The sequence below is a fragment of the Sphaeramia orbicularis genome, chromosome 10 (genome assembly GCF_902148855.1).
Source record: "Sphaeramia orbicularis chromosome 10, fSphaOr1.1, whole genome shotgun sequence".
In the NCBI taxonomy this organism is placed as follows: Eukaryota; Metazoa; Chordata; class Actinopteri; order Kurtiformes; family Apogonidae; genus Sphaeramia; species Sphaeramia orbicularis.
Window position 1 is genome coordinate 15,887,091 of NC_043966.1, and position 27,443 is coordinate 15,914,533.

General features: G+C 35.2%; 1 protein-coding gene across 1 annotated transcript; it reads right to left on the bottom strand.

The window, feature by feature from the left end:
- Positions 1 to 27,236, bottom strand: LOC115426795 (uncharacterized). Its single transcript, XM_030145031.1, has 13 exons — positions 26,989 to 27,236; positions 24,938 to 25,030; positions 22,187 to 22,288; positions 20,341 to 20,498; positions 20,135 to 20,253; positions 16,824 to 16,975; positions 12,949 to 13,033; positions 10,405 to 10,508; positions 8,812 to 8,925; positions 8,477 to 8,734; positions 7,159 to 7,301; positions 3,291 to 3,400; positions 1 to 518 (listed from the first exon to the last, which is right to left on the bottom strand). Exons 2-13 carry the CDS (start codon positions 24,993 to 24,995, stop codon positions 383 to 385), a joined length of 1,539 nt encoding a protein of 512 aa, XP_030000891.1. The 5' UTR covers positions 24,996 to 25,030; positions 26,989 to 27,236; the 3' UTR covers positions 1 to 382.
- Positions 27,237 to 27,443: the final 207 nt, after the last annotated feature.

The following is a 27,443-nucleotide window of genomic DNA, read 5'->3' on the forward strand; positions in this document are numbered from 1 at the left end:
AGAAAAGGGTGATTTGTGGTTTTACTGTGACTGTTTTCCATCTAAAAACAGCGCTAAGCTAACAGAGCTAAGCTAACAGAGCTCTAATGTAAACTATCAGCACACACAGCACATGCAGATTCTAAGACACAGTGTTATTTTTGACCGACTGTTAAAATAAGCAACTGTGAGTTTTAGTTTGAAGAAGAGAACTTGATGATACCATAATACAGATGTGTAGAAACAATGAGCTTAATTCTTTATTCAGTGAGCGGTACAGTCTGTGGGTGCATAGCATTGATTTGTTGGTGGTTCTGGTAGTCCTGTATTCTGGTACGTGACTTCCTGTGGTTGAGAGTTTGGGATATTAGTACTACATAGAACCCCTTAAAGCTTGATCATCTTATTTCTCACAAATCCAGATATTTTCAGCAGAACAGTCCTCATCATTCCACTGCCCCATTAATGAGTTTTCTACAAGTTCTCCACAGTCCTGGTTTGTTCCATTGTAGCTGTTGGGCTGCCCGGGTCCCCAGAACCTAATGTAAATGTTAAAAGAGGAAGAAAAAATGAATTAATCTAACAGGTTTTACACAACTGTTGTTTCTAAACTCGTGTTCGACCACAAGAATGGCAACAAATGCAAATTTTATCTCTTAATTTATGTTATTCTTCAATTTCGTTGAGTTAATTCTGTGGTTTAAATCTTAACAGTACTCTGGATTTACTGTTTATACAGAACACATAGACGTCTGATCCTTCATATCCCCGTATCCATGACAAATACCAGAAAATCCTCGCTCCACCGTTAGATTACTGCATGCTGTTTGTGCAGATCCATGTGGTGTTTACGACACAAACGGGCAATTTGATCTGACATTTCTGTAAGTGTGAGCCTAAACCAAAAATTAATTGGACTGTTCCTATTGAAATGAGACCACTTTGGCTCCTACAGTAGCAGGCTTAGCACTATTAACTGTTCAACTGACGATAGAGATTTGGCTTATTAGCAACGGGAAAACAGTAACAGAAAATACCACATACTTGTATTACAACTTGTGTTGAAGTTTTATCACAAGTCCTCTACATTTTTCTTGAGACAATGTCATGTTTACAAAATCTAACTTAAAAAACAAAAATAGACTCATTTACCTGAGTGTGTAATAGGGATGTGATGGTGCACTTGTTTGTACCAAACCGTTTCGGTTTGGGGCCTTCACTACAATATGGAGGTGTACCGAATGAATACGTGTAGGCTATGTGAAGAACGCAAACACTTGCCTAAAATTTCCACATGGACCTTGAAGCAGAACACACACAGTATGAGTAGGGTGGCTGCAAGCAGAACCCATGTGCAGGGTTTCTCTATACATTGTTAGCGCTGCAAAAAAACCCACTTTATTCTGAGGCACAGAAGCTGGGTCGTATACCGGTCATATACCCCCCCCCATCACTGATCTCCTTCACTGTACTGAAAACGTACCAAAAATATATCGAACCAAAGACCCCTGTACCAAAAACATACCAAACCGACATTTTTCTGTACTGTTACACCCCTAGTGTTTTATATATATATATATATATATATATATATATATATATATATATATATATATATATATATATGTGTGTGTGTGTATATATATATGTGTGTGTGTGTGTGTGTGTGTGTGTATATATATATATATATATGTGTGTGTGTGTGTGTGTATATATATATATATATATATATATATGTGTGTGTGTGTGTGTGTGTGTGTATATATATATATATATACATATATATATATATATATATATATATATATATATATATATATATATATATATCGGCTAAAATTTGCTTAGAGGTCTTCTTTATGTCTTTGTGCATAAGAAATCAATATAAGTGAATCCCCAAAGGAACTCTGTGTTGGTAAATGCAAGTTCTGCAAATTGACAGGATTTCAGTTCTGTTTCAACATGTTGATGGTCATATGAACTATGTTTTCAGCTCAAAAATGTCCAATTTCATCACAATTAATGCTATATTTTCATGTCACAAATAGCCAAGTTATATTCTAACTGAATTTATCTGAAAAACAAATATTCTATTCTTTTAGATTCCTCAATTTTTCTTACAAGATTCTATCCTACATATCACACGTTTTATTTTTACAGGTTCAGTATGGAGTATCATGCTGATCCATCCTGCTTATGTTATGCCAATACATACATTAAGAATGTCACACGTCACTTTTTAAATCAACAGTTTTCTAATAATGAACATTTTTATAAAGAAATAACAATTCTATATTGTTATTTACTCTTTAGTTTGATGATAAACTATACAATAAATAATTCTGATACTAGTTTTTGCACAGGGATCATTTGTGGAATCGGTGACATGGCTGCCGAGCATCAGTATGATGGGATCTGTAACAACCATGTCACATCCGTCCACTGCCGCATTTTGTGTTTTTGTTCAGCTGTTATTGTTTTAGATTCACAATACTAACATTTATGAATAAGAGCAGAATTAGCAATAGTAAGTCTATAAGTTTATTACTAATAAAGTCCTGATACTGACCAGAGCATCATGGGTAATGTCACGTCCGTCCACCAGCAAAAGTTTTTACATACACGTGCTATTCAAAATCCAATATTTCTGAAAATAGAGCTTCCACTGTCAAATAATATCAGTAGTCTGTGCACAAATGTATGAGCATTATTTCAACACAGTTCTATGCATTTCTGCTATGCAAAATGGCCACTCATTTGACCCCCTAAGTAAATTTTAGTCTATCTATCTATCTATCTATCTATCTATCTATCTATCTATCTATCTATCTATCTATCTATCTATCTATCTATCTATCTATCTATCTATCTATCTATCTATCTATCTATCTATCTGTGTGTGTGTCACTAGCAAAAAGGCACAAAAAAAAGTTAAAGTAAATGTGAAAAGATAAATACAATAAAGAATAGAAATAGAATACACTAATAAAGCAGAAAAAAATACAAGATTTGCATATGTACAAATCTACAGGAAATGGAAGTAAATAAACACTATATACATACAGGTGTGAAAGTACTGTATCCTAAAGTATTAGGAAGTCTATGTGATTATGTAAGTATGGATCAGATGCAGGAAAACAGTGACGCTATTCTCTCATCATATATTGGGAATGGAGAAAGGATGGTCCATGACAATTGTTCAAAAGAAGTTCTGTTCAGCGTAAATCCTCAGAAAATAAAATAATACCACCTTGTACTGTTGCACAGCTGACTAGAGAGGTTTCGATCCTGTGATGAACAGTTGAACTTACGTAGTAGTGACCGCGGTCCCGTCCACCCACTTCCACTTCCCTTCACTGTGAATGTCATTCAGACCAATCCAGGCGTTCACTTGGGGACTCAGCAGTCCATTGATAAAGGCCTGCACAGTAAATATGGAACAGAGACGATAGTTTTCATTAAAGCTCATGGTCATATTTGATCATGATGAAATCTACAGACTTTAGTGAAACCTAGTCTTTTAATTAGAGCAGCTTTAATAGTTCAACCCATCCATGTTATTTTCATCTGTGTTGAAATATTGTAAGATATTTAAAGTCAAGAAAACCCTTCTGTCTTGTATTTAATGATGAAATAATACTTTTGCAAAACAGTTTTTCTAAGCCCGACCAAGCAGTTTTGGTTTCATAAAAAAAATTGCATCTGGGAATTGAAACAAGTACAATGGGCCAAGGCTATAATAGTTTTGGATTTTTCATTATAGTTTAGTTTTATTTAGTTTCGACTTTTTTTTTCTCTAATTCATTTAGTTTTAATTAGTTTTTAGAGCAGGTTTGCTAGTTTTTATTAGTTTCAATTTTTTCTAAATGCTTAGTTTTAGCTCAGTTTTAGTTTTTTTCATATTTTGTATTTTTCTTGCCGTCGTATTCAAATAAATCCCATACAGAACTCTGCTGCTTTCCCCCAACTTTAGTCTCCATGTTGCCAGGTAGAGTGGGGATGAGAAGATGACTCTAAAGCACAAGTGATGGACCGTGAAGCGCCATATGGTGACTCCAGCTCAAATTGCTCAAATGAAATAAATTGATTTCATATCAATCCGACATTGAGAAAGACAAAAACAAAGGAAATTTTATCCATCATTTTTATACGTTTTAATTAGTTTTGTAAGCACACAATACAGTTTCAGTTACTTGTCCCCCACTCACTTCTCCACCGTCGTAGCCTCCCTCTCCCTCCCCCCAGCACTTTTTCCTCCTTAGAGGTTAATGATGCCACTGAGTCTCTGTGCTCTACACTTAGCTCCTGTCTGGATAGTCTGTGCCCTCTATCCACAAGACCCGCTCGATCCTCCCAGTCCCACCCATGGCTCAATGATACCCTCCGGTCGCTGCGTACCAATCTCAGAGCCGCAGAGAGAAAATGGCACAAAACAAAAAGCTCTTCTGACCTGATCACATTCCAGTCACTATTGGTATCCTTCTCAACCAGTGTCACTGCTGCGAAGAAGGCTTACTATAATAACAAAATTCATTCTGCCACCGACACCAAGAAACTATTCTCAACCTTTAAAACACTACTCAACCCTCCACCTCCACCGCCCACTACTAACCTGACAGCAGACAATTTTGCTTCATTTTTCACAAATAAAGTGTCTACTATCAGCAGTCAGTTCACTGATCCACCCATAGACTGCACGCCTCCTTCTTCAACATCATCATCATCACACACTGCTTCCTCTCCCCTGACTATGGGTACTACTAACTCAACAGACAACAGTCCAACTGCGTCATTCCCCTCATTTACTCCCCTCACAGAGAACGAGGTGTCTAAACTCCTTTCCTCTAGCCGTCCTACAACATGCCTGTTGGACCCTATTCCATCCAACCTCTTACAGTCTGTAGCCCCTACTATCACAGCACCAATCACACATGTGATTAATGCTTCACTGACATCAGGAACATTTCCTATAGTATTTAAACAAGCGCAGGTAACACCACTACTCAAAAAACCTTCCCTCACCCCAACTCAAGTGGAGAATTATCGACCAGTCTCACCCCTCCCATACCTTTCTAAGACCATCGAAAGGGCGGTTTTCAAAAAGGTCACAGAATTCCTCTCCCAAAATAATCTCCTTGACATCAACCAATCTGGCTTCAAAATCGGCCACTCCACTGAAACGGCTCTGTTGTCTGTGACAGAAGCCTTGAAAGAGGCTAGAGCAGCAGCCAAGTCTTCAGCACTCATTCTACTGGACTTATCAGCAGCATTTGACACTGTCAATCATGATATCCTGTTATCCATACTCTGGAACATGGGCATCACAGGCCACGCACACTCCTGGTTTCAATCTTACCTTACTGGTCGGTCCTTCAGTGTGTCCTGGCCAGGGCACACATCAGCAGTTCACTGCCTCACCATGGGGGTCCCCCAGGGCTCTGTGTTGGGCCCCCTCCTTTTTGCCATATACACCACCTCACTCGGTCAGATCATCCACTCACACGGCTTCTCATATCATTGCTATGCTGATGATACCCAGCTCTATCTGTCATTCCCACCTGATGACTCCACAGTCTCAGTGCGAATCTCAGATTGTCTCTCTGACATATCTGCATGGATGAAAGCCCATCACCTTCAGCTGAACCTGTCCAAAACTGAACTGCTGGTCTTTCCAGCTAAGCCAATCATACAGCAGGACATCTCCATCAGTATTGACTCCTTATCTCTGGCTCCTACCAGTGTAGTACGTAACTTGGGAGTCATGATTGATAATCAGTTGACCTTCACAGATCACGTTGCCTCTGTCACCCGATCATGTCGTTTCACTCTGTTCAACCTAAGAAAGATCAGGCCATACCTAACCGAACAGGCCACCCAGCTCCTGGTTATCTGGTTATCTTAGACTATGGTTATCTCCCGTCTTGACTACTCCAATGCTCTTCTAACGGGCCTCCCAGCTTGTGTTGTCAGACCACTACAGATGGTCCAGAATGCAGCAGCGCGTCTGGTCTTCAATCAGCCTAAAAGGGCACATGTCACCCCCTTACTCATTGAGTTACACTGGCTACCCATAGCTGCCCGCATCAAATTCAAATCTTTAATCCTAGCCTACAAAATTCTCCGTGGGTCTGCTCCTACCTACTTAGGTGCACTGATAAAAGCTTATGTCGCCCCACGACCACTCCGCTCATCTGGGGAACGTTGTCTGGTGGTCCCCAGACCTTGTACAAGACAATCCAGGCTCTTTTCATGGGTCGTTCCACATTGGTGGAACGCTCTACCAAGTGCTTCAAGAACAGAGGCATCCCTGCCTATCTTCAAGAAGCTCCTGAAGACCCAGCTCTTCCGAGAGCACCTCCTATCCTAGCACTTTCAAACATTCCATTTTAAATATTTTAATAAGGTTTTTCCCAGGATAACCACAGATTCTTTCACGATTATCTCTGGACCTGCTGCGGTGGTCCGGCCTCTTCCCTGCCCTCATCATCACCACTCACTTATCCTCAACTGCCTCTATGTGTCTCCCCCTACTCCCCCAGTCTCTTTCTCTATCGCTCTCTCTTTTTCTCTTTCTTTACCCTCTCTCTTTAACCCCAACTGGTCAAGGCAGACGGCCATCCTCCAGGAGTCTGGGTCTGCTTGAGGTTTCTGCTGTTAAAGGGAAGTTTTTCCTGCCACTGTCACCAGTCACAAGTGTTTGCTCCTGGAGGATTCTGTTGGGTTTCTGTAAATTGGCTTAGAGTCTGGTTTTGACCAACTCTATATATAAAGTGTCATGAGATAACTTTTTTGTGATCTGGCGCTATGTAAATAAAATTTGATTGATTGAGTGATTTGATTGGTTTTCCCCTGTAAGTCACTTTGGAAAAAAGCATCTGCCAAATGCATAAACATAAACTTATTGTTTTTTCTTTATAGTATATAGTATAGTTTAGAAAGTGGTTTTTCAATTCTAGTTTTTGTCATTTCGCTAGTTTTCGTTAACGATAATAACCTTGGATTGGGCTTATACTTTTACAGCACCTTTGTCCCTTGATGATACTCAAACCCTCACACATTCACACACTAGTGAAACAGTCACTGGGAGCAACTTGGGGGGGTTAAATAATAATGATAATAATAATAATAATAATAATAATAATAATAATAATAGGGACTGCACTGATCTTCCTTTCTCACCTGTTCCTCTGCGGTGTTGATACTGACCAAATCCGCTCCCATACTGAGACAAACCAATCTGCTGTGCACCCAGTCTAACTCAGTGACAGAATCATAGTAGCAGTTCATACCAAACTTGCTCCACCCTGTTTCACAGGACATACCTGCAAATGAGGAAGTTAAAAAAAAAAAGAAATCAATACAATGAAGAATACCAGTATGATGCTTTGTACAAGCAACAGTATAAACTGATCTGTACAGCTGTTCCTATTACAGTCACTTAGCAACTTCGTGCAGCTGAAAGGAAGAAAGATAATATTTTTACAACATTTGTCTCATTTTTATTCTTCTCACCAACTTTATCCTAACCTTAACAACAACGATAACAAGTGGTGCCAGGCACAACAAACCCCGCCCCTCGCACGTATTGTAGCTTATTTTGGCATTGATCCAGCTGATGTCATCCTGTCTATGCGTGTGTTGATGTCAGCATATCAATTGCCTCTATACACACTACCAGTCAAAAGTTTTAGAACACCCCAATTTTTCCAGTTTTGTATTGAAATTCAAGCAGTTCAAGTCCAATGAACAGTTTGAAATAGTACAAAGGTAAGCGGTGAACTGTCAGAGGTTAAAAAAAAAGGTAAGGTTTAACAAAACTGAAAATAATGTAGATTTCAGAATTATACACAAAGGCGAACAAGAAATGGGTTAACAACTTAAAGGAGTTCTGCAGCAATGGAGGTTGATCAAGCCTCGTAAGTTGGTGCTACCAATTCCTACAGGTGTCCCAACGTTTGTCAATTCCTTCCAACCCCCTCTTTCTGCATAAAAGTAGTGTTGGAACACACTTTAGTACCATACCGTTGGGAGCATTATTTGAACAGTATTGGACTGCAGAAAGTAGTGTGTTACTATAAAAATGGAAAAAAAGGAAAAGGCAATTAATGATAGAAGAGAGACAGACCCGCCCCCCCACCCCCGATCACCACCAAAATTTAATCATTTCTTCCTTGTGCCAGTATCAACATTTCCTGAAAATTTCATGAAAATCCATCCATAACTTTTTAAGTTAAACAAAATAAAAGACTAAAATACAACAATAGATTAAAAAGACATAAAAACAGCTGTACAATTAAAAACGGTGAAATAAAAATACCTAGTAAAACAACAGAATTTTTTTTTTTTTTTTTGTTACGTGGAAGTCAGTCTGAGCTGCCGTTGGATTTGTGCAGTAAATATGTTCTTGACATTCTGGTTTCGATGTAAAGTGTCATGAGATATCTTTTGTTATGATTTGGCGCTATATAATTAAAATTGAATTGATTGAAAAACTTACCATTGATTTTTACTTTCATCACATTCACCATCTTCTGTAACTGATCTCTTCCTGTCTGCAGCTGCTCATTTTGACTCTGGACTGTGGTGTAATTCCTCTGCAGTTCTTCTTTCTCTAACGTCAGGATCCGATTCTGCAGATGTAACTGTTGGTTCTGGGTCTGAATGGTGGTCCAGTTGCGCCACAGTTGGTCTTTCTCTGCGCTGAGTGCCTCAATTTTGGGATGGTCTCCCAACTCCGGACGGTTTTGAATCTTATCTGTGAAAGAAAAACATAAATAAATAAGCTAGCTGTGAAGTATTGACATCTTTATTGACAATGAACGGATCACTTACTGTTCACAAACTGTCCGATGTTTGCAGCCAATAGGACGACACAGAGCAAACCCAGACACACCACAGCACGTCTGTAGATCCGCCTTCTCCTCTGAAAATCCTCTACATTAAACACTGCAACAAAAAGTCACAATCCTGTTTTATATTGTATTAACACTACTGTACTCTATATATTGTATGCATCTTCTTTTTATACTTTTTCTATGTATTTTAGACTTTTTTATGGGAGTTCATTTGCTCTTCTATTTTTATTATTATTATTATTATTTTTTTGGTAGTTTTTTTCCAACTCTTAACACTTTTAGTATAGTATAGTTGTCTATTGTTTTTACTGTTAATAATTTAAGTTCAATTCAACCAGGTAGTTTAGTTGAGAACTGATTCGCATTTTCAATATCGACCTGAACATATAGAGACAAACAACCGACCACTCTCACATTCACACCTATGGGTAATTTAGATTAACCAGTTAACCTACTAATAATGTCTTGCTTTTGCTGCAGTCTATTTTTTGCTGTAACATAGTAAATCTCCCCCGATGGGATGAATGAAGGATTATTTTATCTTATTTTTTAGTTTCTGAACATTATCTAATTTTTACCCCACCCCCAAAGGGGACGCAAGGGGTATTGTTTTTGGGTGGGTTGGTTTGTTTGTTTGTTTGTTTGTTAACACTCCAGCAGTAAAACTATTGGTTGAATTCCTATCAAATTGCGTTTATAGACTGCTAGTGACCCAAAATAGACGTGATTACATTTTGGGAAAAATAGGTCAAAGTTTCAGTTTTTTATGATTTTTTTTTTTTTTTAATCATTTTTTTCCCCCCCTTTTACTTATAATGGGCAAAATTTTAAATGTCTGTAGCAGCAAAACTATTGGTTGAATTCATACCAAATTGCGTTTATAGATTGCTAGTGATCCAGAATAGATCTCATTACATTTTGGGAAAAATAGATGAAAGTTAAAATTTTTTATGAATTTTTAACACCCCTCCCCCTCACACACAATTTCTTTATAATGTCCGAAATTTCAAATGTCTGTAGCAACAGAACTATTGGTTGAATTCATACCAAACTGGGTTTATAGATTGCCAGTGACCCAGAATAGATATGGTTATATTTTGGGAAAAGTAGTTCAAAGTTAAAAATTTTTATGAAGTTTTAAAATCGTTTTTTTCTCCCATTTACTTATCATGGGTGAAATTTCATGTTTATAAAAACAGCAATTTTGTTTTTATTTACTTCAAACTTGGCACATATATAGAGGCAATTGATATGCTGACATCAACATACGCATAGACATGATGACATCAGTTGGATCGATGCCAAAATAAGTGACAATACATGTGAGGGGCGGGGTTTGTTTGCCTGGCACCATTTATTAGTTTGTGTTTTGCTGAGGCATCAAGGTCAAGTATTGAACCCTGTACAATGAAAACTCATAAAATGATTCCTTTTATGTTTTACAACAGAGATACGTATAGAAACTAGAGTGAAATGTTTCATATTTACATCTTGGGTTCATTAATCTAATAATTGTGAGAAATGTCTTGTATTTGTGGCTGTGTACGTTCTGTCCACAGTGAAACTGTACCTTGGGTATTGAAGTTCTCCACTGCAAACTTCTCATATTCGGTGTCATTTCTTTCTTGGGAATCCATTCTTGTAATGCTGACGGTGAGGTTTTCTGCTGCTTTCCTGTTTGAAAAGCCACAGTTTCTCATTTTCAGAACTTAGTCATAGTCCACTAATCTTTTTTTTTACAAGTGGAGAGTAAAATAAGATGTGGAAACTCATTTTAAATAGTGTTTCATTAGTAGTGTGTGACCAGACGCTCAAAATAGAATGGTCTTCTGAGTCTGAGTTTATAGAATAGAATAGAATAGAATAGAATAGAATAGAATAGAATAGAATAGAATAGAATAGAATAGCCTTTATTGTCATTGTGTGTATAATGAAATCAGGGGATCAACTCCAGTCAGTGCAGTAATATTTACAAATACCAGTGTTACAAAAATAAGAATAAAGTGAATATAAAAGTACAAAAACTAAAATAAGATAAGAAAATATGATAAACATTTACATTTTAAAAAAGTAACATAAAAATAGAGCTTAGTAGAATAAAAAACAAAATTGGATAAAATATGAATAGGCAGAATTTACAGTATAAACAGTATGTGACAGTATATATATATGAACAATATTAACAGTATGTATTACCCATGAACAACAGTATGTATATTTATGAAACAGTATGTATCTCTAGTATCAACAGTATGCATTTCCTATAAAATCATTATGTGTATATATGTAAAACAGTATGTATAAAGTTTATTGCACAACAGGAGTACAATAAACCCATCACCACACACACACACACATATAGGCAGACAGACAGACAGACAAGTATCACCTGTGAATCTCTGGTAAATTGTAATAATTTTAGAGTCTGTCAATGATTTTACTACATGCAAATGAATCATGTCAGTAGTTTGTTCAGTAAATTTTCATCGCAAATCAGCAAACACAGAGGTCCTGTGAAAATATTAGACCCATGTGAATGAACATCCCTATAATGAGCAGGAATATGCAAATTTTTTTTTGCTCCCTCTGTGTAATTATTCACTCTATTTCCTGGTGGAGGATGATGGAGGCTGCACCAGTAGTGATGAATGAACATTTTTTTAGGTGGAAATCCAGGATGCTCATGTTGTGATACAGGAAGGGCGTAGACTGAAAGAGCAAAGTTAACATGCATGCAGTTGTCTTTGAGTGGTGAACCTGCCCTAGACATCAGAACTTTGGAATAATGTCAGTAAATTTAAGTATAAAACAGACTTTTTTATTCTGTCAGAATGTGCCACATGAAACATAAACATGTGGGATTCATTTCCAAATCAGCAGAGCTCCACAGTTTTGAACAAGTCCATGCAAATAGGCTTTTCTTCAGAAAACACAGTGTTTCTCAGAGCCTCAAACTGCTCATATCAGATACATTTGCTAAAATTCACAGAACACCATTGTCTTCATGGTCTTAATTAAAACACATTTTGCAGAATGAGATGATTTTACTGTGATTTTCCAGTGACAGTCTTATCTATGATCTGCCTAAATGATTTTGGTTCCCTTCAGTTTCATTGAGTGAGGCAAATTATTTGTTATTTAAAAAAAAACAAAAAAAAAAAAACATGCTCAACGATCAGTCTTTGAAGCCTCAGAAAGGATGCATTAAGACTGGCAACAAACAGGTAAATTTTTCACAGCAGTAGGTGGGAATGTGGAGTGTTTGTTGTGGTAATTTTAACGCATTCACTGTGTAAAGTGTTTACACAGTATGTGTATGAAGAGCAGCAGGAACACATTGCATATTTTTGTTTGCTGCATATATTATGTGAAAAATATACAGTCGCAGAAAAAATTATGAGTGCACCCTTGTTTTCTTCAATTTCTTGTTCATTTTAATGCCTGGTACAACTAAAGGTACATTTGTTTGGACAAATATAATGATAACAACAAAAATAGCTCATAAGAGTTTAATTTCAGAGCTGATATCTATCCGTTTTCCATGTTTTCTTGATAATAACCAAAATTACTTCAGTTCTTACATCAATATCTATGGCATTGTACTGACAAAAACAGTGCTTTTAGGCATTCCATGTTTTCTTTTGTCTGTTTTAGTCACATGATACACACACGAGTTAGTACTTGATTGCATAACTATTGTTTTTGCTGACTTTTGATAGTCTAATAATTTTTTTCCACGACTATTTAAACCACCCACCCACCCCTTTTTTTTCTCCCCTGATTTCTTGATCGTTAAAACTAAAATATTGCTATGCTTTGAATATGCTCACCTGCAATGTATGCTGCAAACAAAATGTACATAATTAATGGAAAACTCAATAATAATTGTCAAAACAAAATAGATTTAAAACCTGTCCAACACTATTTAATTCAATATTGAGGCAAAGTGTGTAAACTACAGAGCTACACATAAACAACCATAAAACATTGTGGATTATTTTCAAAAACGGAGTCAAAATGGATGAATTTGTGTTGTTTTTAATATTTTATGCATCATTATTTCATTTAGTTCAATCTAAATTTAACCAGGAAGTTAAATAAAATATCCACTTGCCTTGAGATGAAAGCTTCAATAATGGGTTGCACTGATTTCAGATCTGACGAGTTACAGAAACACAGTAATAATGAAAGTACACCAGCTGTGTTATATTTATTAGGTACAAAATAGGATGTTACTTTTGAGGAAGTTGCCTGTCTCATCAAATTATAGGTTGGATTATTCTCACTTCCAGTTCAGATTATGTCTAATCTTATTTTAGTTTTATTGTTTTCTCATGATCATGATTTTAGATATTCTTACAGTAATAATAGGACAATATTCCATATAGTTAAATAACTCGGCTCATATATATTCACTCAATGTTCAATATGTACTTCTTAGGAATCTTGATATCCACTTATCCCATTCTAAAAACTTATATTATTGGTAGAATTATGAATAAATATAGCAGCCTTGGAAATATTTATACACATTGGATCAGACCAAAGAAGGACGACAGGTCAAACAGAACGTAACAAGGACAGTGACAGTTAGCCTGATGCTAACATATAATGGAAAATGCCATTGACAGGCTAGCAGAAGTTAGCATTGCAACTGAAAGTTTTAACTTAATTTTTTTAATTCAACATACTTTATACAGAACATGGACAATGATACTTACAGGCATATATTTCTTTAACTCTGTGAACACAAGGTAAAAACTGAAAAATACTCATTACTGGCTTAAATTTGACCACAATGGAAGCCCAAAGATGACAAAACTCATATTCAAACTCGCAATGATTTTATTCATATAGCCATAATAGGTGTGTTCAGTAGAAGGGAACTGGTGTTTATATCTGTATTCTCACTGTAGGACATAGATTGTCTGTAGGGATTTTTTTTTTTTTTTTTTTTTTTTTGAGGAACCGAAATTTATGCCTGGTTATTAATATACCAATTCACACACTGTCTGCTCATGTAAGTATATTATTGATCCCTGAGTTTATAAGATGATTCAAAGTATATCTGATTGTATTTTAGGTTTTGGCTTTTGAGTCTTTTATGAAATCTGTAGAGTTTCTTATAAAATTCCATTATTTTAGCCAGGATTGAAGCAAATAATTTCTAATCTTGATTTCAGAGCCTTTCTAACACCTCTCCTCTTTCTGTAAAACCTACTTATATATCCTCCTGAGACCCAGGAAAGTAAGAATTTTGACTTTTTTTACATTAAATAATGGTCTTGATTGGAAACAGCATCATGTAAAGGTTTTTTCCAGTACATTTTGTTTTTGTTTTTTTAAATGGAATGTCCTTTGCAGTGCAGTTTTTGTTTGTTTTTTTAAGTAAAGCTGTGAAACTCTTGTCCCTACAGAGGACAAAAATGCATTGCTGGGTCTCAGGAGGATATCATTAACAATGTGACAGTTATTTTTTCAATCATTCGTTTGTTGCATTCACCAACCGTTTGGTTGTCCTTACCTGTATTTAATTTTTTGTGTAATTCCAAGACAACTGAAATAGGTAGATCAGTTGTTGTTCCTTTTTCTCTCTAAGGCTGTGGATTGTCAAAGGTTTCTCTTCTCTCTTTTTTGCTAATAAACTTCCTGAGTTAATCTTCACTAAAAGAGAAAGTAAAATCAGAATTCAACCACTTCATGCAATGGTGGATGGATGGACGGACGGTCGGATATATGCACTGAAAAAAGCAAAACATTGAATCAGTGTTTAAAAAAAAAAAAAAAAAAAGTTCTTCAACTGGCCACATCTAATAAAATTAAGTTGAGTGAACTAAATAAAACTGACTTTTATTGACTTTAATTTAGTTCACTCAAATTAATTTTATTAGATGTGACCAACTGAAGAACTTTTTTTTTTTTTTTTTACATTGATTCAGTGTTTTGCTTTTTTCAGGATGGACAGACAGATGAGACCTCAGTAAAATGTTAAAAGGTTAAGAAACCCTTATGCGCAGAAAATATATTTCTCTATATATTGACTGTCAGTGTATTACTGACTGAAAAATATATTACTGTATAATATATATTTATATTTAAAATATACAGAATAACATATTGTGTCAATATATTTTGTATTATATTACAATATATTGAAAAATACATAAGGAATTGCCGCTTTCCATATATTGGAACATATGTGACAATATATTTACTTATATATGTAAATATATGTCATTATATATTTAGTAATACACTTCATAATGAATGTGTCCATATATACATACATATATTGTCTAGTGAATACACTTCAAAAAATATGCATGTATATATATATATATATATATATATATATATATATATATATATATATATATATATATACATATATACATCTTTTTCATCCTATGTTGCCAAAATGACTAAGAAGGCATCTTTTTTCAGTTAACACTTTTTTCATGTATATCACGATGCATATTTTCATAAAATATGTTATTATGCATTCCAAGTAATGTAAGTGTTGATAAATATCTGCTTTATGTAAGCTTGTGTCAATGGAAAGAAATTGAGTTTCAATAAAACTGTATGTAAAAATATAGGGCAGTGTTTGTCTTCATTACAATATATGTTTTATATGTATCAATATATGATTAAAGCATATATTGCAGTATATTGGAAAATATATGCACTACTTTCCCATATATGGAAATGTATTTTTTAATATAATGCATTATATTTTTCAATATATTGCCATATATTTTTGTTTCATAAGGGAAAAGTGCACAAAGAAAACAAACAGCACAATATTTCTGATCATTTATTCATATTTATTTTACTCGTCATATTGATAATATTTTTGAAGTACATTGTACAACTGTGTTTTTATTATATGTGTATTTGGTATATATACAGTCGTGGAAAAAATTAGACCATCAAAAAATAAACCATCAAAAGTCATCAAAAACCATGGTTATGCAGTCAAGTACTCACTCATTATCAAGAAAAACAAGGAAAATAGATAGATATCAGCTCTGAAATTACAGTCTTATGAGCTGTTTTTGTTGTTACCTCCGCCAAGGAGGTTATGTTTTTGCCAGGGTTTGTTTGTTTGTCTGTTTGTTTGTTTGTTTGTTTGTTTGTCTGTCCGTTAGTGTGCAACATAACTCAAAAAGTTATGGACAGATTTGGATGAAATTTTCAGGGTTTGTTGGAAATAGGATAAGAAAGAAATGATTAAATTTTGGTGGTGATGGGGGGTGGGGGGGCCCACAGGGGGGGCCACTGATCAGCCTTGGTGGAGGTCTGCGCTCTCCGAGTGCTTCTAGTTATCATTATATTTGTCCAAACAAATGTACCTTTAGTTGTACCAGGCATTAACATGAACAAGAAATTGAAGAAAACAAGGGGTGGTCTAAAAAAAATTCAGCAAATTTTTTTAAATTGATACTTTCTTTGCTGTGGCGTTATGTTATACTTGTACTTGAGTAACTGTAACATGCAACAATTTCTGCTGACTTTTATAAAGTATTCTGATTTAATAGTTTGTGGATAATATTGGAAGCAGCAACACATGATGCATGATCTGTCTGTCAGCAATTTTGAGATGTGTTTGTTCTTATCTTTTTATTGGATTTGTTATGAAGAAAAACACAAAATCACTGGTGATAAACAAAAGCCCAAAAATAATTGTAGTAAAAAAAACTGTAATTGATGTTCAGGAGTAAAGTGGTGCAAAAATACAACAGCTAGAGTCACTCATAAATGTTTATTATTGTGATTTACCATCGATTATTGATTATTTGCAGCAGTCCTTCTCTTTATTTATGCATTCCATCCCTGTCCCCTTCACATACATCCATTTTTTCCCATTAAAGCATCTGTTACTGTTTTTTATTTCCACAAAATCACAGTTGTTTTTTTTTTTTTTAACCATCACAGTTCAATATTAGACCTGCATTTTCAAGCCACTCATTGTCACATCAGTAGTTTAAAGCTTGTTCATCTTATTTTTCTCACAGATCCAGACGTTAGGAGAAAAACAGAACTCATCATTCCACTTTCCGTTTGATGAGGTTTGTACAAGTTCTCCACAGTACAGTACCGAACTTCTGAACAAGTTGTATTTGCTGGGCTCCCAAAACCTGACGATAACAGACAGAAAAAAGGTCATGGAAATGCTTTTGTACACAGGTTATTTATAAAATACAAAATTAGGACAAAATAGTGGTAACAGAATGTATTTTAAGTCCTGTTGTTATGTTGCTGTTGAGTTTCTTTGTGTTCTGGATGCAAAACAGCGCTGTGAAACTTCACTTCTTCCCAGAATCTGTGTAATGTGGGCAAGTTCGCAGCTCCAGATGGCAGTAGGCACTAAAAAACCACAAGTTGGTACTGGCAAAATAAATGCTGACGGGTTGATAAAGAGTGGGAGAGAGAGTCTTCTCTATCTACTTTTGTCAATTCTGTGTCATTTCTTTTGCAGTTCAGGACGCAAACAACAGGAAACAATAATGGAGTTGAAGCCTTAATTAAAAAAAATAAATGAAATAAAGTAAATCTTTAGATTTTCTTAAACACAATAAATAAGAAATGTTGTGATGCAAACAGGGAGAAATCGCACCAAGGGTTGCACCTCCCAAATGGGCAAAATAGCTCGTGCAACCCATTTAGCGTGTTTGCCTTGATGAATATGCAATATGGGCGTTTCTGCCAGAATGCACAAAATTATTGGGAGGAGTAGATGCAAATATTTATTTAGCGCGTGTGTAGAAGCCAATAATGTAATAACAACCAATAACGTAATAATGGCCGATAATGTAGTAAATTTGCCATTTTTAAAATGTAATAGGCCAATAACGTAATATCTGGCCAATAATGTAATAAAAGTCCTGAACTGATAACGTAATAGCTTTTGGCCAATAGCATTATAACTTATTACATTATTGGCACAGTTATCACATTTGGAAAGTTTTTTTTTTTTTTACCAGGCCAATAACATAATAACCAGCCAATAAGTTATAACAGTATTGGCCAAAAGTTATTATCTTATTGGTTCAGGACTTTTATTATGTTATTGGCTTATTACATTTTTTTTTAAAAATGGCAAATTTATTACGTTATCAGCCGTTATTACGTTATTGGCATTTATTACATTATTAGCTTCTACAGCGCATAATGTGATTTACCAAACCTGAAACTGGTTGTGGTGGCTGATTTTGCGTCTATATTTAACATGTCTGACCAGCAGGTTTTAACTGGAACAGCTTCACGCAAAACTGTATGCAGTTGTTGTGGTGAGGAGGAGGCATCGGCCCAACCAAAGGAGACGCACTAAACAAATCTGATCTGATCACATCAACATTTATGGAATGATGGAAGAAAAACAATGATAATTTCAGACATATGCCCCCCCCCACACACACACACACACACACACTTTATGGGCCTGCCAGTTCCACCAGTGGCACATCACCATTAGGCCAGGACCCGACTCCTGAAGGACGCCTCTCTTTCTCTGGTACACAAGGGAGACCGAACGGGATGGGTTCTAGTGCTGCACAACACACACACACACACACACACACACACACAGTCAGGGCTGTCCACAGTGTTGTGACTGGACTCCTAAACCTTCTATATAATCACTGATGCGGAGGGTTTTCTCTCATGCCATGGACTTAAAAGTTTTCATTCACTGAACAGAGCGACATAAAAAGAGAAAGTATTTATTTCACTAATAACACACTTCACCGCTGATAAACAACAACAGAGAAATACCCATTCATCCCTCTATGTGGAAAAAAAGCAACTTCATATTCATGAGTGTTGGGGTATCCCAGAGCAGTTTTTCATTTCATTTCATTTTATTCATTCATTCCAATCTAAATGATTGGAAAGGAGCAGGATGAAAAGAACTTATAATACCTGCCCCTTTCTTGAAACACATGCTTACATCAGATACGTTGCCATTACAGTTATTACAGTAAACAGTTTACATAATAGTCAATGCAAATAAAAGAAATCCAACATCCATAAACTGAATTACAGGGGTTGGACAAAATAATGGAAACACCTTAAAAAATCAACAAAATATAATTTAATATGGTGTAGGTCCGCCTTTTGCGGCAATTACAGCCTCAATTCTCCGAGGTATTGATTCATACAACTTGTGAATTGTTTCCAAAGGAATTTTAAGCCATTCTTCAGTTAGAATACCCTCCAACTCTTTTAGAGACGATGGCGGTGGAAATCGACGTCTTACTTGAATCTCTAAAACTGACCATAAATGCTCAATAATGTTGAGGTCTGGGGACTGTGCCGGCCATACGAGATGCTCAACTTCATTAGAATGTTCCTCATGCCATTCTTTAACAATTCTAGCTGTATGGACTGGGGCATTATCATCTTGAGGTGAAGGTGTTTCCATTATTTTGTCCAACCCCTGTATGTCATTACATGCTTTCATTAAGCTTCTCTATTCTTTCCTTATACAACCTCTTAAACTGAAAAATATTTGTACAGCTCTTCTTTTCCACTGCCAAAGAATTCCACATTCTGACACCCACAACAGAAATACACATTTTCTTCACATTAATCCGAACCCTTTGCTGTTTAAAATTAAACCTCCTTCTATGTTCTTCATCCTGTGATACTAAAACAAATAATTTCTGCACATTTGCAGCAAAAGTCCAAAAGCAAAAGTTTCTTGCTCTAAACACAATCAGCAATGTCCTTAATTCAGCCACTTCTTTAAACTTAAACAATCCTGATTTAATAAACAACTCATTTTTAAAGTATACTGTCTCCATAACAACCAGTAGCGCACGCAAAATCCTCATTTAATTTGGGCGGTCTCCAAGACTTTGCAATCTTAGTTGATCACTCGTGACACACAAATCAATAGCATGCCCCTTTTTTTTTAGCACAAGCAAGCACATTTGCGCCTGTTATTTGCGATCTTAGTAAATCAGGCCCAAAGTGTACTCCACCATAAACACTCCATTTGTTTATATAGCAAAACGAACCATAAACGAAACCGTCACTCAGGTTTTTTCGGGACACAGCTGCAGTAGCACAAAGGAATTGAAGCTGTTTCTGTGTTTGTTTCTGCTACGGTCATACTGTGGCTGCGTGGAATCCCCAAAAAATGCAAAGATTTGTCTTTTTTGTGTGTGTGTGTGTGTGTGTGAAAGGGTAGTTTGTAAATGGAAACCTTTTTACAATGTGATTTTACTTTTTTCACATTAAAACAATAGAAAACATTTGGAGTTGATGACGTTTAGAGGTTATCTTGAACTTACTTAGTAGTGACTGGGGTCCCGTCCACCCACTCCCACTCCAGCTTCCACTCCTCGGTCATCCTGTTAGTCAAACCGATCCAGGCATGTTCACGTGACCTCAGCAACCCATTGACAAATGCCTGTGTATTGAATGTAAAGAATGTAAAGTAAAGGCTTTCTATTCATTTATGTGAAATATTTGCCGTTGTGCTCTATTCTTTTCTCACCTGTTCGTCTGGACTCTCTATTGTCACCAAATCAGCGTTTCGATCTTTGCAGTCATTCCTGCTGTCTGTCCATGGTTTTTTACCGGATGAAACCATGTAACAGCTGCCATTGAATTTGGTCCAGCCGATGTCACAGTCACTGTTGGACTGCAGTTGATCTGTCAATTGATATGAATAGTGTGTAAAAGCCAATGAATCTGCAAGAGCTAAAACTACTGTTCACAGATACATATTTAACCTCTGCAGCTTTCTCCTCCCTGTCCAAATCAAAAAACTAAACATATAGACAGATGAACTCAGTGTTATAATGGTGCTCTATAGGAAGGTGAAGCTCCCATGTACACTGTCTAAGTCATCCATAGGGTTAAATGTAAACAATGTGGTGAGTGTATTATTATTCATTTTATGAATTGGCTCAACATGAAAATAAAGGAATGTTTAACAACAAATATATGATGTTTAATTAAACATTTTCCCTCTTTGCAGTATTGTTAGTAAAACTTACAACTATTTTTACTGAGTTGTTAGATTAGTGTTATTATTACACCACATGTACTCTGCAGGAAGGATGTTGACCCCTGTATTGACGATATATATGTTTATGAAAAGAATAGAACAGCAGCTGGACATAGAGAGCCACATTCATTCTTTAATCTTCCAAAGTGTCACCAATCTCCACCATATTTAGCTATGAAACGTAGAGCAAGTTAGCTTAGCTCTCTGTTGATGGGAGCTAGGTTGCTTTACTCTTTGTTGAAGGTATACTAGGTTGCTTAGCTCTCTGTTGATGGTAAACGAGTTAGCTTAGCTCTCTACTGATTGGAGGTAGTTAGTTTAGCTTTCTGTTGATGGGGAGCTAGGTTGCTTAGCTCTTTGCTGAAAGGGATCTAGTTGGTTTAGCTGTCTATTGTTGGGAAGCTAGGTTGTGTAACTCTCTGTTGATGTTAAACTAGATAGTTTAGCTCTCTATTGATGGGAGCTAGTTAGCTTAGCTCTCTGTTGCTGGGGAGCTAGGTTTGCTTAGCTCTCTGTTGAAAGGGATCTAGTAGGTTTAGCTGTCAATCGATGGGGAGCTAGTTAGCTTAGCTCTCTGTTCATGGTAAACTAGTTAGCTTGGCTCTCTGTTGATCATCTCAGTGGTTATCACTCTCTGTGTCACAGCTTTGCTTCTCAAACACATGCACTCAGAATCCAAACTGACAGCATGGTCAGAAATGGGAGCAAAGCAGGCTGTTGTCTTTTCTTTTATTTTCTTTTTTTTTTTTTTTTTTGTTATACTGGCATATTTTTTAGATTGTACATACTGAAACTTTTTGGAAAATATATACTTGGATTGTGAGACTTTACTAGTTTTGCTTGTATTTTGTTGATTTCTCCAAAATAACACCTGTGTCTGGATTCAGAAACATTACAACAGTGACATTTTTATTGTAAAGTTACCTACTATTATGCAACCCTGGTGAGATGTTCAGTACATCTATGAAAGAAAAACAAAATACACACACTCATTTGTGTGTGTGTACATATATGTATATATGTATATATATATATATATATATATATATATATATATATATATATATATATATATATATATATATATATGTATGTATGTATATATATATATATATATGTATATATATGTGTGTATATATATATATATATATATATATATATATATATATATATATATGTATGTGTGTTATTAAAAATATGTGTTTGACATGTCTAATTTTGCCTCCATTCAGTTGATTCCATCTGAAATATCAGTTGTACCAGGTTTCACAAAATCCAAAAAAGCAGAAGTAGATTAATCATATTTAATGGTATTAAATAAAGAACTTACAGATGACAATCAGTCCAATGTTACCAGCAAACAGGACGGCACACGTCAACCCCAGACAAACAATAGCACATCTAGAAGTCAGTTTTTTCTTCTGAAAATCTACTGAAACAAATGCAGCACAGAAAAATTAAAAAAACACAACTTCATTTTTATGTCAGAATTTAACCCCAAAGGCTATGTAAACAGATAATGGTTTTCTGTTCTTAATCTTCTCCACGTTAAAGCATCAAGATCAATGATGGAAACTGAACCATTAACTGATAAAAACAAACAAACACATTAACGCTTCATGTCCTAAACAGTAAAATGTGTGATAACTTTTGAACCACTAATCCTATCGACACATAATAATTCAGGTAAAATATAGTTTGTCATCTTTTCATGGTGATTAGATATGACCCATTTGGACAGTCAGGGGCTCCATAGTTACCATGGAAACATTACTTCTGCTACATGATCAGTGTGATTTTTTTTTTTCTTAAAAAAACTGCTGTATACAATTAGATACATGCAATACACAGATAATCCACCAGGGGGAGGAATTCATTCACCAGAGGCCTTTCCAGTGACACTACAAGATTGTAAGGGGGCAGAACTTTACCAATTTTGTAAAGGAATTACCAATTTGTTAGACATGTTTGTGTTATATTAGTGTTTTGTTTGTTCAAGAATAATATGATTTGAGCATTGAGACCTGATGTATCAAATATGATACAAAATTGAAAATCATACATGGAAATTCATATTTGAAAAAAAAAGGGTTGTTCAAATGGACCAACAAAGAACTGGATTTTTTTTCTTTTCTTTTTTTTTTTTTTTTTTTTAAGAACTGGAATTTTTTGTCAATGATTTAGTGGTTCAGGCTTCTTTAGTGTTATTTTACCAATAAAACACATGTAGTTTAACAAATGACAATGGTTGTAGACATTTATTATGTTCAGTTACTGATATATTTCGCTGAAAGTCACTTTCTGCTCAGTTTTCTGATATATAAAGCCTTTGAATTTACTCAGCTTTTATGAATATCTACATGACCAGCAAATGAAATGAGGAAAACACCTGCTCTTCACTGAAAGAATATATAAATGTTGAAAACAGAATAATCAGAGTCAGCACAAAAATACTGTAGTTGTAGCTCTTTAAGCATCAAAATGATCCCTTTAAACCCCAGTTTTTACTTCATAGTAATATACCTAGAAACTAAAGAAGAAAAAGACACCAGATAGGATCTTTATCACGTTTCATCATTTACATTTACATCATAGTAAACTTCCTCAAATGACTGTGAGGTCAGGGTTATATTTGTTTCTTAGTCATTTCTGAGGAACTTTAAATTGGGTGTGGTGGCTTTCCTTTGCAACATGCTCATACCAGGGTATTTTCCTTTCCAATAAGAGTAACTGTTAAGTGTAGGGAGTGTTAATAATAAAGCACAGACTATTATTCCAAGTGTTGAGTCAATATCAACAGTTGTGGAAAAAATTATTAGACCACCCTTGTTTTCTTCAATTTCGTGTTCATTTTAATGCCTGGTACAACTAAAGGTACATTTGTTTGGACAAATATAATGATAACCAAAAAAATAGCTCTTAAGAGTTTAATTTCAGAGCTAATATCTATCCATTTTCCATGGTTTTCTTGATAATAACCAAAAGTCATCAAAAACAGTGGTTATGTAATCAAGTACTTACTCCTGTGTGTATCATGTGACTAAAACAGACAGAAAAGAAAACATGGAATGCCTAAAAGCACTGTTTTTGTCAGTACAATGCCATAGATATTACTGTAAGAACTGAAGTGATTTTGGTTATTATCAAGAAAACATGGAAAATAGATAAATATCAGCTCTGAAATTAAACTCTTATGAGCTATTTTTGTTATTATCAGTATATTTGTCCAAATAAATGTACCTTTAGTTTTACCAGGTATTAAAATAAACAAGAAATTGAAGAAAACAAGGATGGTCTAATAATTTTTTCCAGTACTGTAGACAGATTAAAAAAAGACACTATTTTGCACTAAAACAAAGATAATCTTTTGTTGTTAACATTATTTACAGGTTATGATAGTATTATTTTGTTGGTTATATTAAGATCAAATTGCGCTGTATGTGGCCCCTGAACTAAAATGAGTGTGACACCCCTGTTTTTAAGATGATAATCACTAATAAATAATAAAGTCAGTTCAGTGATCAAACCCAAGAGTCGTATTAGTTTCTTGGTGCTGTCGCCTCCCCTTTTATTTACACAAACTATACATTCTGACCCCCGACATAAACAAAGAGTCAATAACCACCTAAATAACTTAATTTAGCTTTGCTCAATAAGGTAATGAAAAGCAGAAATATATGTTTTATAAGTTGTTTTTTGGAGTTTTATTTAATTATTCTTTTTTTGTTGTTGTAAGCACTATTACTGCTCTATTGTAATTGTTTTGCCTTGTGTGCTTGCTGTTGAATTTTGGTTTTCGTGTTGTTTTGCGTATGTGTGTACATCTTGTTTGTTGAGTGAGTTGTGGGAAATTGTGGTGCTTTGTTTTTATGTTGTTAATGAGCCCAAGAAGAGTAGCAGCTAATGGGGATTAAAACTAATAAATAAATAAAATATATGAGGAGTTTAACTGTATTTACTTCATCACACTCCCTAACAGTGTATTGTTTCTATAGGTTCTTTTACATTCATTTATTTACATGAAAACACTGTGAGTTCCAATGAAATATAGACACGTTTAGTTCCTGTATTAAAACTGTACCTTTGGTTTTGAGTTTTTGTGGTGGGATATTCTCATAGATGACGACATGGTTTTCCATCGTAACAATAATATCAGCGGCGCTTCTCGTCTTTCCTGTTGGAAAAGAGACAGTTTGAGATTTTGAGTTCTTGTTCTTCACTAATCTTTAACCCTTTAGCCTTCAGACATTATTTCAGGTAAATGTGCTGCTGTGAATTTGTGGTTTTTTTTTTTTTTTTTTTTGTATTAGTGTCATAAAAGCTGCTGTGAGTATGTGCTTGTGTTCCTTTTCGTCAGTGGCTTTGTTTTACTGTGTGTTTTAGAGTCAAAACAAGGTAGAATAACAGAAGTTTTGACAGGTTTTTACTACGTAAGACACTCAGAATGTGCATCAATAAGAGATTTAGGATGTTGAATATGAACTGTGAACTGGAACACACTGAACAACAAGTATTTGAATTTTGGCCCAGTAGTTTTTGTTTTAGGGCTCTTTTTTTAGTGTATATAAATCAGTCCAGATGCTTTTTGGCACCTAATTGAACTCCAAAAATCAGTTACACAGTCAAAACTTGGTAAAAACACCCTTAAAAAAAAACAAAAAACATTAAAAACAAAAAACAACAAAGAAAATGGTGTAAAAAGGAGGACTGGTTGAAAATTGTTGATGAAATTCACAAAATGGAGAGAGAAATATTTACGCTGAGGCTGCAAACTGAACTTTTATATGATAAGACGGGGCAAATGGATTAGTTTCTTTAAAGACAATTAATGTGTGGTTTGTCTCATAGTCCTGTGAAATGTTGCTTTAAAAATTTGATTGTGTAACTTGATTGCTGTTTCGTAACTATAGCCTGAATTATCTTTGCTATTGGATTATACAGTTTTCTATTTTCTGTTGCCGATTGTTGTTTGTTATGTTCTGTATAACAAAATGATAAATAACCAATAAAAACTAAGTGTCAAAAAAAAAAAACTGTAAAAAAAAAAAAAAAAACTGTAAAAAAAAAAAAAGCCCAAACCATCTATTTTTATAGCAAGTTGGTCTCACTGCTCTGTGATTTGTCCCCCCATTCCACAGATGGTGGGGGGTGCACTGAGCATGCTCAGATGTCTATGGAAAGAACAAGGTCTATTCTATCAACACGTTTAGAAATTTTTCCTATTGAGCAAAAAAAAGGAAAAAATAAAATACGAATCCACTTTGCTACTCAAGCCAGCAGAGAGCAAGCACGGCCGAGTGGGCGGCGAAAGCCAACAGCAGTAACAGCCTCCGAGTCCAGACGGGGGTCCAAGAGTCCCGGCTCAGGAGGATCACATGACCAAGGGAACGACCACTGACGTTTTCTAATATGACGTTTTCTAAAATGATGAATAACCAATAAAAACTGTCAAAAAAAAAAAAGCCCAAACCATCTATTTTTATAGCAAGTTGGTCTCACTGCTCTGTGATTTGTCCCCCCACTCCACAGATGGTGGGGGGTGCACTGAGCATGCTCAGATGTCTATGGAAAGAACAAGGTCTATTCTATCAACACGTTTAGAAATTTTTCCTATTGAGCAAACGGTTGACTTTTTATGAATATTTCAAATCATTCGTACATTCAGAACGCTCACCACAGACACGTCAGGGGTCAAAGGGTTAATAATAGTAATAGTAAAGAGGTAATGTAGTGGGCAGTGTTAATAAAACAGTATTTGTCACTATCTGTTACTGTGTACATACATTACAAACATAAAGTTAAGGATTTATTTTTTTTATTTTTTTAATTTTTTTTTTCATTTTTGCCATTTGTAAATAAAACTATGTCTGGTCATTAAAAAAACGTGTTTCAATTCACACACAAAAAAGTAAAAAGCGCTGTGCAAGAATCCCAACTGAAAAAAATACCCCCAAAATAAAAAATATCCTTAACTTTTTGTTTGTAGTGTATATAGTACATTTAACCTGACTTGAATATGGGAATAATTTGAAGTAGAACTGAAGAAATATTAAAACAGCAAAAGCATTTAGCGTTTAGTTTAGTTTTTTTCCCTAAATTTTAAGTAAGAAATGGGTCTAAATACTTGCTTACCTTCGATCTGAAGAGGCGAACATTAGGTGATGTATCAGGTCATGGAAAAGTGTGGTGATAATTTCAGGAATAGAAGCTGAACCCTAAAGTCCTTGTGGAGTTTTCTAATCCCAACAGGACACTCACATGGGTTTGTCTTCACAGTGCGCTGAGCTGCTGCACTTGTCACAACATAACAGTATTTCTGAGAATAGAATCCAAGTCTTACTTCCTGTGTGACACAATGTCTGACACTTCTTCCAAGTTAAAGTCTCTTTTTAGGTTTTTGGTTTCCATTCTACATAGTGGGAGGGGGCTCATCTTTATATGTGACATATATATACCATGTAAGGAGGAATTGAGGGACAGTTATCTTATTGGTTGACCTCACAAATCAGGTTCTTTTTTTCCTTCTTTCCTTTCTTTTTTTTTTTAATAGAGTGTAACCCATAAAGACCTAGTGCTACGTTTGGAAT